This window comes from Protopterus annectens, chromosome 10.part0 (genome assembly GCF_019279795.1).
Source record: "Protopterus annectens isolate FY-2018-M chromosome 10.part0, PAN1.0, whole genome shotgun sequence".
NCBI lineage: Eukaryota > Metazoa > Chordata > Ceratodontiformes > Protopteridae > Protopterus > Protopterus annectens.
This window is the reverse complement of record NC_056744.1, coordinates 982204929-982217924: the sequence shown is the minus strand read 5'-3', so window position 1 is coordinate 982217924 and position 12996 is coordinate 982204929. Positions and strand designations below refer to the sequence as shown.

Below are 12996 nucleotides of genomic sequence, written 5' to 3'. Positions count from 1 at the left end.
AGTTAGGCCTAAACCCCATTGGTTAATCCCTTCCTGTGTGTTGTGTGTTAGGGGATTAATTTTGTGTGTTTGTTGGGGTTTGTGTGTGTGACTTCCTCCTAGGATTATGTCTAGGGAAGGCAAGGTCTCAGGCTTCAAGAAATGTGACTCGTGCTGTCAGAAAATGTCTCTGACAGACGGTCACACTTCTTGTGTTTATTGTCTGGGGCCTTTGCACCTGCAGGACTCCTGTGCTTTGTGTCACTCTTTTAGCCAGAGAGTCCTGCAGGAAAGGAGGAATAAGCTTATCCTCCGTGGCTTACTTAAGCCAGAAGGTTCTCCCTCTAAAGCAGGGTCTGGAAAACCTTCTAAGCCACCGAAGGCTCAGGCTTCAGTATCCAAGCCTCCTCCGGTGGCTCCGGCTCCGTCGGAGCTGAGATCGGCTCCGGCTGGAACCGATGTATCTACCTTAAAAGTAGTGGGTTCGGCACCGGCTGGTTCCGATACCTTGTCTACTGTGGCCTTGTCGGCTCCGGCTGGAGCCGACACCTTATCCAGCATCGGAGCCGAAAAACCTTCGGCTCCATCTGGAATTCAGGGGACTTCGGCTCCGATGACTTCGTCCCGAAAGAGATCTCGGTCCCCTTCGTTACTGAGTATCCACTCTGCTCCGGGGTCTCCTCTTTTGTTGGAGCGGAGCCATCGGAGCCGATCTTCGAGATCTTCCAGGCTGTCTGACCACGACTTAGAGAGGGTGGTAAGCAGGCTGTTCAAGTCACAGGCACTGGCCCAAATGCTCCATAGCCCGTCTCAACAGACTTCGGCTATAGCCTCACCCCTTGAACTTCCTCCTCCGACTCCACACCAGAGTTTGGAGCCGGAGCTTCTCGGGACAGCGACTGTTTCGGTGCCGGAGCCGATACATCCTTCGGCTCTGTCGTCCTCGGCTCTGATCTCCTCCTTGAGGCCTTCCTTGGAGGGATCCGGTCGTCGGGTTTCCCTTGTCGGCTCCGAGGGGGCTAGTGGCATCGGACCCTTGTCCGACCCCGCCTCCCTCTCGGGCTTCGCTTTGGTAAGCTCGGCGCCGACATCGGCCTCGAGCCTTCCCTCTCAGTGGAGCCGTGAATTCCTGTTTCCTCGAGCGGGATATTCCGGCCTCCCGGGGAGGGGAGCCTTTGAGGTGATGAGGAGTGTCCTGGCCTCTGAGCCTGGTCAACGGTCCATCCCTCTAGCTCCTCCCTCAGTGCTTGTAGACGCCTCTTGCTCTCAGGTCCAGGGATCCATCGCCCCAGGTTTCCCCATTGGGAATTTCCTCCACTTCCGAAGTTTCTCCTGATCCAGCAGGTGAACCCCCTCGGAAGAGGACGTGTAAGAGGAAACACACAGACTCCCCCGAGTCTACTACATCGGATACCGACTTAGATGAGTCGGAGGGTTCCCCACGATCCCCCTCTGAGGATGTCTCCTTTTCAGACATCCTTGAGCTCCTCAAACAGAGGGGAAATTGGCCATCCATTGATCCCTCCGAGGATGAGTCGGTATACCTGGAGGCTTTTGGATCCCGACCCTCCACCTCCTGGGTGTCTCCGCCTTTCGACCCACTTATGCAGGTAGTGGCTCGGAAGGCGTGGCGCTCCAGATTCTGTGGAACCTGTCCCCAGGAGACCATCCAAATTCATCACGGCCCCTACGGACAAACAGTTCCTTTCCAAGGGTGTCTCTGTGGATGCTATGGTGGTGGCGGCCACTAAGAAGGAACTGGCGGATCCTTCAGTACCTGTCCATCCTCCTAACAAGGATTCTAGGACCATGGACAGGTATGGAAAGCGGATGTTTTCTTCAGCGACCTTTGCTATGCGTCGCTGAACTACCTTTGTCACTTCACCAGGCTTCAACGAGATATTCTCAACGAACTGGGTGAAGTAGTCCAGGATCCTTCTGCTGCTGGGGCTCAAGAAAAGATTGCCTCGCAGCTTGCAATCCTGAATTCCATATGTAACTCCTCCATGCGGCTCATATCCTATGCGGCCGATGGAGCGAGCAGGGCCGCAGGCACAGGAGTTGCTCTTAGACGCCAAGCCTGGATGCGGGTTTGTAATTTTGCGGACCCCTTTAAGGCGTCCTTCACTAATACCCCCTTTGATGGTTCGGCTTTGTTCGGACCTCAGGTGAAGGATACCTTGACCAGGTGTGAGCAGGACGGTAAAACTCTTTCTGCCGTTGGAGTCCAGTTTTCCACTCCTTCTAGACCATATCCCAAGGGTCAGAAGGGAGGGAAGATGTGGTTCCGTAAAGCCCAAGGAGCTACACCGGACGCACGTGGTCAGTTTACCCCCAGAGGCAAAGGGGGTAACAATAGATGCCGCCCTAGAGGCAGGGGGGGTCCTCAGAACCAGGGCAACAGGGAGTCTCTTCCTAAGAAGCCCTTTCAGCATCCCTGAGGTGTTGCCCGACTGTCCACCCTTGGAGGCAGTCGGGGGAAGGATTTCACTGTACCCAGTAGCCTGGCAATCCCTATCACAAGAGATGTGGGTACAGTCGATCATATCCGAGGGTTACAAAATCCCCTTCGAAAGGTTTCCCGTACCTCTACAAATCCCTTCCAGACATCTCACCCGGTCAAAGGGATTTGGCAGAACAGGAGGTTTCAAAGCTCCTAGAAAAAAGAGCCGTCCAGACTGTGCCGGCAGACCAGGTAGGATCCGGCGTCTACTCGAGATTCTTTTTGGTCCCTAAAAGGATGGGAGATTGGAGACCAATATTAGACCTGAGCAATCTAAACAGATTTGTCAAGAAGGCAAGATTCCGGATGGTCACGCTTCAGTCCATTCTGCCCTTTCTGGGCAAGGACAACTGGATGTGCTCTATAGACCTTCAGGATGCATACTATCACATAAAGATTCACAGACGCTCCAGAAGGTTTCTCCGCCGGCTAGGGACCAGTCATTACCAATTCAGAGCACTGCCCTTTGGCCTCACTTCAGCCCCCAGAGTGTTTACCAAATGCATGGCAGTGGTCACAGCTCATCTGAGACGTCAAGGATTCCAGGTGTTTCCCTACTTGGACGACTGGCTCCTCTCCGCCACCACCAAGTGTCAGCTTCTTCAGTCCAGAGACTACACTCTACAGCTTTGCAGGAGTTTGGGAATTTCAGTAAATTTCAAAAAATCTTCTCTGCTGCCTTGCCAATCTATCACCTTTATAGGCGCAGAATTAAACACCGTCAAAATGTTAGCCAAACTAACAGATCAAAGAATTCTGGACATCCAAAAATTTGTTCGGATTCTATTGCAGAGCAACAAGATCAAAGCCAGATTTATACTGAAGGTTCTAGGTCTTATAGCTGCGGCCATTGTTCTTCTACCACTGGCTCGCTTCCACATGCGTCTTCTGCAGTGGATGCTATTCACGCAGTGGTCGTACCACAGTCTTCCGATGAGGCACGAAATCTTAGTCACACAGTCGTGCAGAGCTCATCTGAATTGGTGGATATCTTCCCCTCTTCTTCATCAGGGCCGACCCTTTATTCCCCCTCCTCCAGTTGCCACAGTCACTACGGATGCCTCTCTGATGGGGTGGGGGGGGCATTATCAGGGCAGGATGGTCCACGGGACGTGGCAACCCATAGAATACCATCTGCACATAAATGTCCTGGAGATGAGAGCAGTGCTTTTAACGTTGCAAGCCCTCAACGACTTTCTTCCCACGGGGACTATTGCAGTACAAACGGACAACATGTCCGTGGTCTGGTACATCAACAAGCAGGGCGGGACCAGGTCCTATCCGTTATGTCGAGAAGCTCTCAGACTTTGGCATTGGGCGATCTCCTCTCATCGGTTTCTGATAGCAACGCACATCCCCGGCAGGTCCAACCTATTGGCGGACAGGCTGAGCAGATCCATTCTGATGCCTCACGAGTGGTCTCTCAATCAATCTGTAGTGGATCAGATTTTTCTGAAGTGGGGCACTCCTTGTTGCGATCTTTTTGCTACTCCTCAAAACAACAAGTGCCCCGATTTTTTTCACTCTTTCCCCTTCCAGGCCAACCCCTGAGAGACTCTCTTACCCAGGATTGGCCCCGGGGACTTCTGTACGCTTTTCCTCCCTTTCCCTTGATTCCACAAGTCATTCAGAAAGCCACCGTTTTGAGGGCCAAGTTGATCCTCATTGCCCCATATTGGCCTCGACAAATTTGGTTTCCGTCTCTGCATCGTCACCTTCTTGTGCAGCCCTGGCATCTGGACCCAGTTCCGGATCTCTTGATCCACCAGTCGGGTCAGCAGCACCGGGCCATTCTTTCTCTCAACCTCACTGCTTGGTTGCTCCACTTCCTTCCCTAGCCAGGCTACCGATGATTTCTGACTCAGTCAGAGACATCTTAGTGTCTTCTTTAAAGTCGTCCACTAGGACTGTTTATGCTAGCAAGTGGCGACGTTTTTCTATTTGGGCAAATTCCAGAAATATTGATCCCTTTACTGCTCCTGTACATTCTGTTTTAGATTTCCTGGCGGAGGTTTTTCATTCAGGATCCTCGTCATCTACAGTCAAAGTACAACTGGCTGCTATTTCCAAGTATCATGCTGGCTTGCATGACAATAACATTATGTCTCATAGATTATGCAAGGCGTTTCTGAGAGGAGTTTTTCTTCTAAAGCCGCCTATAAAGCATCCTCCTCCGCAATGGGATCTAAACAATGTTGGTATCCTTGATACTACCTCACTTCGAACCGTCTGCTTCATGTTCTTTGAAGTTATTGACCTGGAAAACTATATTTTTACTGGCTGTCACTTCTGCAAGAAGGGTTTCCGAGATTCAAGCTCTCTGCATTCGTTCCCCTTATTTGGTTTTTCATAAGGACAGGGTATCATTAAGAACGAACCCTTCCTTTCTCCCCAAAGTTGTGTCTCAAACCAATATTAACCAATCTATAGATCTACCAGTCTTTTTCCCAAACTATTCCGACAGAGCTGAACAGAAACTGCATTTTTTGGACGTCCATCGTCAGCTCAGGTACTATTTGCATAGAACTAAACAATTCAGGAAATCGGACTAATTATTTGTCTCCTATGCAGAAAACAGGATAGGTCTTCCAGTTTCTAAAGTGACCTTATCCAGATGGTTGACTTCCACCATTTCCTATGTGTACTCTCTCAGAGGCAAACAGCTATCTTCTAAACCAAAAGCACACTCAACCAGGAGTCTATCCACTTCTGCAGCCTTTCAGGATAGACTACCCATTGATACCATTTGTGCAGCAGCTACTTGGGCCACTCCTCATACCTTTGTCTCTCATTACAAGTTGGACTTGGCCTCCAGAGATAGGGCCAGTTTTGGTTCCACAGTTCTCAAGAGTCTGTTCCATTGAGCCACCCGGGATACAGGTGCTAGGACGGTCCCATCCAGCAAGAATGAAGGCGAGATTGGGAACTTAACATTTAGAAGTTATGTACGTACCATAACGCTTCCATGTTAGTTGTCTTCTCGCCTTCTTTCTTGCGTCCCTCCCTCCTTCCCCCTGGCCTGGACAGATCTTGAAGAGTTCCTATCAGGTTGTTTTCCTCCTGAGCCTTCATATGAGGACTTCTATTATGAACTTGTGTTCCTAATTATGTTAGGTTAGTCTTTAGCAGGGTAGGTTAGCTACCAAACGAGATCTGAGGTAGTTCCGCCTTGCATCATGGGATATAGGGTTGCCTCGAGCTGGTAAAAGGAGTTCTCAAGCTAAAGCAAGTGCCGAGTCAGAGCCGAGGATCGGCTCCTAACCCATCCAGCAAGAAAGAAGGTGAGAGAAGACAACTAACATGGAACGTTATGGTAGGTACATAACTTCTAATTTGCTGCCATCTCTGCTTTCTATCAAGGTCACATTCATTCATTTTTGGCTTCTCAGAGAGTATGCAAAGCATTCTTAAAGGGTTATTTTTGCTCATATCTCTATACAAGCATTCTGCACCCCCATGGGACCTGAATTTATTTCTAGTCCACAACAAAAGCAGACCTCAGATTCCTTTCCTGGAACCTTTATTTTTATTGGCCACAACAATAGCTGAGAAGGTTTCTGATTACATGCTCTCCCCTCCAAAGTTCCTTTCAATTGTTTTTTAAAAAGATAGAATGGTACATATAAATAATCCAGCCTTTATGCCCAAAGTAACTTCAAATCTTAAACCAAACCAAACAATGAATCTACCAGTATTCTTCCCACATTCTGTCAGAGGAGAATACACCATTACATTGCTTGGAAGATTTCGGTTTAGATTGCTTCAACCACACAAGGCAGCATCATCAATTATTTGTGTTCTTTACCTCAAGCATATTGTGGAAGAAGGTTACAAAGGTAACACTGTCCAGGTGGTTGTCTGACTGCATTTCCTTCTGCTACCTTTCCTATCAGAAAAATTGCAAACCATACCAAGGCTCCATTTCATAAGGTCTATAGTAACTTCATCTGCCTTGAACAAGAATTTGTTAGTGGATGACATTTGTGCAGTAGTGGCAAGAACTTCTTTGCTTGCATTTGCTAAACATTACAAATTGAATGCTGTTTCCTGAGCAAGAAACTTCAATCCCATCATTCTGTGTGGTATTTTATCACGACACCACCAATGATGATATGCTGGGTAACTTGGTCCAAGTATTTCAGTGTGTAGCCTGAATCATTCCAAATATGGAAGTTAATGCGCTGGGTGATCCCTGTCTGTATACTGTAATATGTTCACTCCCCTTCATCCTACTAAATTGTCCCCTAAGCATCAAACCTGGAGTATAACAGGAGGTTGCTGTATTATTCCACACGGGGAGGGCATATTTTCTCTCTATGTATAGTTTTTAGGCCTAGATCCTAATTAATTATTCATTGTGTACTGTAAATCAGGGATTAGTTCCTTAGTTTATTACAGTGACTTGATCGGGGGACCTCAAAGCATCAATGCATTGTAGGAGGAGGGGAGGGGCTCAAGCTTGCATGATATTTTCGGAGCTACCGAGAGCAGTCGCTTGTGGTGACCAGACTCCAGTGTATGGACAAGGAATCAAGCAAGTTGATTTTTCTAAGTACTTATTTTTCGTTTCAATATGTGTACTGGAGTCTAAAACTGTGACTGAACTCAGGATTGCACAGCACCTGTAATTGTTATGAATGAAAAGCTGTTAAAGAAGAACTTGCAGCTTATCCACACTATTGGGAAGCAGGAATGATGTATTTGCCATGTGGCTCTCATTTGTCATAATATTTTTATAGTTTGAAGATGCATAGCATATATTTATAGCCAATTTTTTTCTTGTTTTTTGATCTTTAATAGATGGTCGATATCTAGAAGAGACAATTGCTTCTGTTGCAGCCCCAAAAGTCTCATGTCACAAGTCCCGCAAGGAAAAAACATCTCGGAGCCCTCTTCGAGCCACAACCTTAGAAAACAATATTAAGAAAAGCAGCCGGGTGGAGTTTCGTGAACCTGTAGCTTCATTCAGGTAAGTACTAAAAGTCAAGTTTGTTTGATTAAGGTCACTGGTTTGAAATTTTACTGCAACTTTAAATGCTGTACTGAATGTACTTCAGTTATATTAAGAAGAGTTAAGTCACAAATGACAGTAATAAGCAGCAGTAGAAAGATGCCAGAATTATTGTACATGGCTGGTTCAGCATACATTGGTATTTCAGTACTGGTAGCTAAAAGTGCAACACCGATGCTTGATTTATGACTTGTACTGCTCTCTGAAATTTTTTTTCAATCCCTGATGCCTGACAGCTGTCCAACCCATACTACAGTCTGTGTGGTTTGTTCTTTCCTGTTGGGTGAGACCTATTTTTAACCCACTCATTCTCATGGGGAACTCCATGGTCATAATGCCATCATCAGGGATTTTCTGATTAATTTTTTGTCTACGTTTCATAGTCTGTACATGCCCGTAACAGCCCAGAGGAAGGCCGGCAATGGGCTTGCTATGATCATATTTCTGGATGAGCCAACAAAAGTCCTGTCCCCACTTACAGATCTTATGTACAACTGTGGTTCAACTGGAGAGGTGTGCCAAAGCAGGTTTTCTATGCTAGTCTCTCCTTCTGCCATGAATGAGCTGAAATATGACCCTTAGTTTCTCCTGCCCAGATAATTAAGTGCTGTAACCAGTAATCAAACTCAAATTAACTAGGTTGCAGTTAGGACTCTGCCTCTCTTTCATCTCTAACACACATAACAAGAAGGTTGGGGTTTTTGTTTAGATGCTTTAATACACAGGAACACACAAGGATGGATAGCAACATCATAAACTATGAACAAACTAACAGACAGACCTTACATACATACATGCTTACATCTCAACTGCTTACTGCAAAATGGCAGTCAGGCTCGCACGTGCTCAGTATTTATGCACTTTTGCAAGCCCTTGGATACCTTCTTAAAGGTGTATATACACACATTGATCTTTATCCTCCCTCTTAAAAAAAATGCCCTTTATACAGAACAATGTCAGAGATAGACATGCATTAGTGTATACAGTGGATATAAAAAGTGTACACATCCCTGTTAAAATGCCAGGTTTTTGTGATATAAAAAAATGAGACCACAATAAATCATTTCAAAACTTTTCCCACCTTTAATGTGACCTATAACCTGTACAAATCAATTGAAAAACAAACAAATCTGTTAGGGGAAAAATATAAAAAATAAAAAAACATACAATAAGCTGGTTGCATAAGTGTGCACACCCTTAAACTAATACTTTGTTGAAGCACCTTTTGATTTAATTACAGCATTCAGTCTTCTTGGGTACACACCTGCCATCAATTAAAGATACTCTGATTAACCCCAAATAAAATTCAGCTGTCCTAGTAAGATTTTCCTGACATTTACTCAGTTGCCTACTGCAGCAAAAGCCATGGTTCGCAGAGAGCTTACAAAGCATCAAACAGATCTCTTTTGAAAGGTATCAGTTAGGAGAAGGGTACAAAAAAATTTCCACAGCATTGGATATACCCTGGAACACAGTGAAGACAGATATCAAAAAGTAGAGAAAGTATGGGACAACAGTGACATTGCAGAGAACTGGACATCCCACCAAAATTGATGAAAAGGCAAGACGAAAACTGGTTAGGGAAGCTGCCAAGAGAAGTACAGCAACACTGAAGGAGCTGGAGGAATTTTTGGCAAGCACTGGTTGTATACTACAAGTGACCGAAATCTCCCTTATTCTCCCTTTGTCTGGGCTATGGGGTAGGGTTGCAAGATGGAAGCCTTTTCTTACACAGAAAAACACACAGGCCCAGCTGAAATTTGCAAAACAGTATATCAGGTCTTCCAAAAGCATGTGGGAAAATGTGTTATGGTCTGATGAGACCAAGGTTGAATTTTTTGACCACAATTCCAAAAGGTACATTTGGCACAGAAACAACGCTTCTCATCACCAAAAGAACACCATCTACACGGTGAAGCATGGTGGTGGCAGCATCATGCCTTGGGGTTGCTTTTCTTCAGCCAGAACTTTGTTGAAACACCTTTTATTTAACTACAGTATTCAGTCTTGGGTAGGAGTCTATCAGCATGGCACATCTTGACTTGGTAATATTTGCCCACTCTTCCTTGCAAATGCGCTCCAAATCTGTCAAATTGCAAGGGCATCTCTTGTGCACAGCCCTCTTCAGGTCGCCCCACAGATTTTCTATTGGATTTAGGTCTGGGCTCTGGCTGGGCCATTCCAAAACTTTAATTTTCTTCTGGTGAAGCCATTCTTTTGTTGATTTGGATGTATGCTTGTGGTCATTGTCATGCTGAAAGGTGAAATTCCTCTTCATCTTCAGCTTTCTAGCAGATGAGTGAAGGATGTTCTTCATCTCACATTGCTGCAGTCCTAACACTTGGGTAGTCCGCTGTCCCTCGGTCGGCCCGAATATCAGAGTATAAGGCTGACGTCGGTCAGGGCACATTTGACTGACATCAGAACGTCAGGGTACAAATGCGCATGACCGACGTCATATCCTCAGTCTTTTTTGCCGCATGGTCCGATGCAGAAGCAGTGTTGCAAGTGCCGTTCGGCGTTCTGAAATTTTTCGAATTCGGAGTTTCAGACCGAAGTCAGAGTTGGTTAAGTACCCCGTTGGGGAATATTTTGTTTTTTTCTTGCCTCAGTGGTTTACCGGATGTCAGAAAAAGTGAATAACTGTATTTCTTGTGGGAAACAGATACCGCATAGGGATTACCATAATTTGTGTATACCTTGTTTGGGACCTGAGCACGACGTTGTTGGGTGCCGCTTTTGTGCTAGGTTCAATAAACGCACTATAAAGCGGAGGTTGGATTGTGCCAGGTTGGTCTTTGGGAAGCGGTGCAATTACAAAATGCCGTCGGATGCTCCGACGCCGGCTTCCTCAAAGAAGCGCAAGGACAAGGCAGTTAAACCTAGGTTAGAGGAGTTGTCCGAACCGGACGCCGGTTCTTTAGAGGCGTCAGTGGAACTGGTGGTTCCGACGGAGGCCTCTCTGGAGTCCCAGGGAGAAACTTTGCTTTTACACGATGTGGCCTCCCAGGAGGCAAGTCAGGCTACAGGGGCTTCTCAGGTTACTTTACTCCCCTCCCTTCCTAAGGTGTCTAGGCCCTCTCTTTCTGCTTCCAAGGCTTCTCCTAGAGGCAGGTCTAGTTTAGCTGCTGTGGGTGTCACTCCTAGTTCTTCAGGTTCTGTGCCCAAGAAGCACATGCTTAAAATGGCAGAAGATTTAATTACTTTAATTAGAGGCTCTATGCCCCCTCCTGATAAGAGGCCTAGGATGGAGCCAGTGTTGGGGGATTATGAGCAGGCTTCAGATGTGTCTGAGTCTTCGGCTGAAGACTTGCAGGAGTATTCTCATTATTCTGATTCTGATGTTGATGATTCTACTCCTTCTGCTTCTCCTCCTGAGGATTTTTCTTTTTCAGAGACCCTTCACTCCATGAGAGAGCACTTTAAATGGGAAGGTCAGGACTTCTCTGACTCCAGGAAAAGGCTTAGGGAATTTTTGTTTTTACCCCAGCATAGGCCTTTGGCTATACCTCCTGTTTTGACTGTGGTGGAAGATGTGTTTGCGGAGGCTTCTCTTAATCCTGATTCCTTGCCTCCTGCTCCTGTTAAACCAGATAGGTATTACAGGGTGCCTGAAGCTCATAAGTATCTTTTTAAGAGTCCTAGGGCAGACCCAGAGACTGTTAGCCAGGGGCCCAAGGGTGTTAAGGCTTCTGTTGTCAAGAATCCGGTTCCTGCAGATAAAGAGGCCAGGGCCTTGGATAGATGGGGAAAGAAAGTTTATACTTCTTCCACCCTAGCCATGAGAGCTTTGAATTGCCAGTTTCATATGTTAAAATATCAAAATTATCTGCTTTCACAGTTGAAATCTAAGGTTGATGCTCTGGCGGAAGGTATTGATTGTAAAGAGTCACAGGATTTAGTGCATGTTTCTGAACAGGTGGGTAAGCATTCTTTGCAATGTGGTTTTGATGCTGTACAGGCCTCCTCTAGGGTGGCTGCCACTGGGTCAGTTCTTCGCAGGCATGCCTGGCTGAGGGATCAAAATTTATCTGACCATGTTAAAACTAGGATTTTGGATGCCCCTTTGCAATCTGATGTCTTGTTTGGTTCTCCTGTTGAGGCAGTTTTAAAGAAAATGGAAGACAAGGCTAAGTCTATGCAGACTGTTAAAGATTTTTTGCAGGTTCAGCCTCCAAAGTTTAGTAGAAATTGGCCTTCTAAGGGGTGGACGTATCCTTCTTATGATTCCCAGTCTAGGGGTAGATCTAGACGTGGCAGGGGCAGAGGTCAGGGCTCTTTCAGGCCTAGAACAGGGAGTTCTCCTGCACAGTCTTCGAGTGAGGGCAGGGGTGGTCAGTCCTTTCGTAAACAGACCCAATGACCTACCTTTTCAGCTGCCAGAACCTTCTCGCCTGGCAGCACCTTTGGGAGGAAGGCTGGCACTTTTCAAAGAAAATTGGAGTTTGATTACCCAAGACAGATGGGTACTGGATATCATACATCACGGTTACAGGTTTTATTTCCATACCTTGCGTCCTTTCAAAGGCATGCCAGACATTCCTCCTCCACAAAGAATGGAGGCTCACAAGCAAATTTCACTGTTACTCCAAATAGGGGCCATACAGCCGGTTCCTATGCCAGAAAGGGGCCTAGGATTTTATTCTCGCCTGTTCCTAGTACCAAAGAAGGGGAACACGTGGAGACCAATTTTGGATTTATCTATCCTCAACACTTATCTGGACATTCCCAAGTTCAAAATGTTGACGTTGCAGCAGCTTTTACCTCTGCTGGGCAAAGATCATTGGATGGTAACTTTGGACCTCAAGGAGGCTTACCTTCATGTTCCCATCAGACTAAGTTGCAGGAAGTATCTGCGTTTTCGAGCTGGGACTTCTCATTATCAGTTCTCTGCATTGCCCTTTGGCTTATCTACTGCGCCCAGAGTGTTCACGAAAGTTCTGGCTCCAGTGATAGCTTTCTTCAGGCTAAAAGGAATACAGATCTATCCTTATTTGGACGACTGCCTGATTCTGGCTCAAGGAAGGAACAGCTTCTTCATCATTTGGAATATGTGATAGCAGTGCTAAGATGCCTGGGGTATTCTGTGAGCGAAATAAAGTCCAGTCTAGTACCCTCTCAGGACATGTGCTTTCTGGGTGTGAGACTGAATACAGCATCCCAGATGGCCTTTTAACCCCGGACAAACAAAAGAGTCTATCCCTTTACTTCCATCAGCTATCTCATCAGTCCGGGCTGACTGCAAGGACAGTCCTTCAAGCCTTAGGGTTCATGGCATCTTGTATTCTGGTGCTTCCCAATGCCAAACTGCATATGAGGAAGCTACAATGGTATCTCAAAATGTATGGACACAGCACTGCCAGGATCTGGACACTGTCATTCAAATAATACCTTGCATTCAAAAGGAATTTTTATGGTGGGCTCAGGAATGTCACCTAAACAAGGGACTCTCTGTGACCCAGCCATAGGCGAGTCAGATTTTAACGACAGATGCCTCAGACAT

At 46.3% G+C, this 12996-nt stretch overlaps 1 protein-coding gene across 1 annotated transcript in view; it reads left to right on the top strand.

The window, feature by feature from the left end:
* CEP350 (centrosomal protein 350) overlaps positions 1 to 12996 on the top strand; it is a 3609946-nt gene that overhangs the window by 254686 nt on the left and 3342264 nt on the right. Inside the window, exon 3 of the mRNA XM_044085746.1 lies at positions 7283 to 7451. Within this exon, the coding sequence (XP_043941681.1) occupies positions 7283 to 7451 (169 nt within the window). The remainder of the gene's footprint in view (positions 1 to 7282; positions 7452 to 12996) is intronic.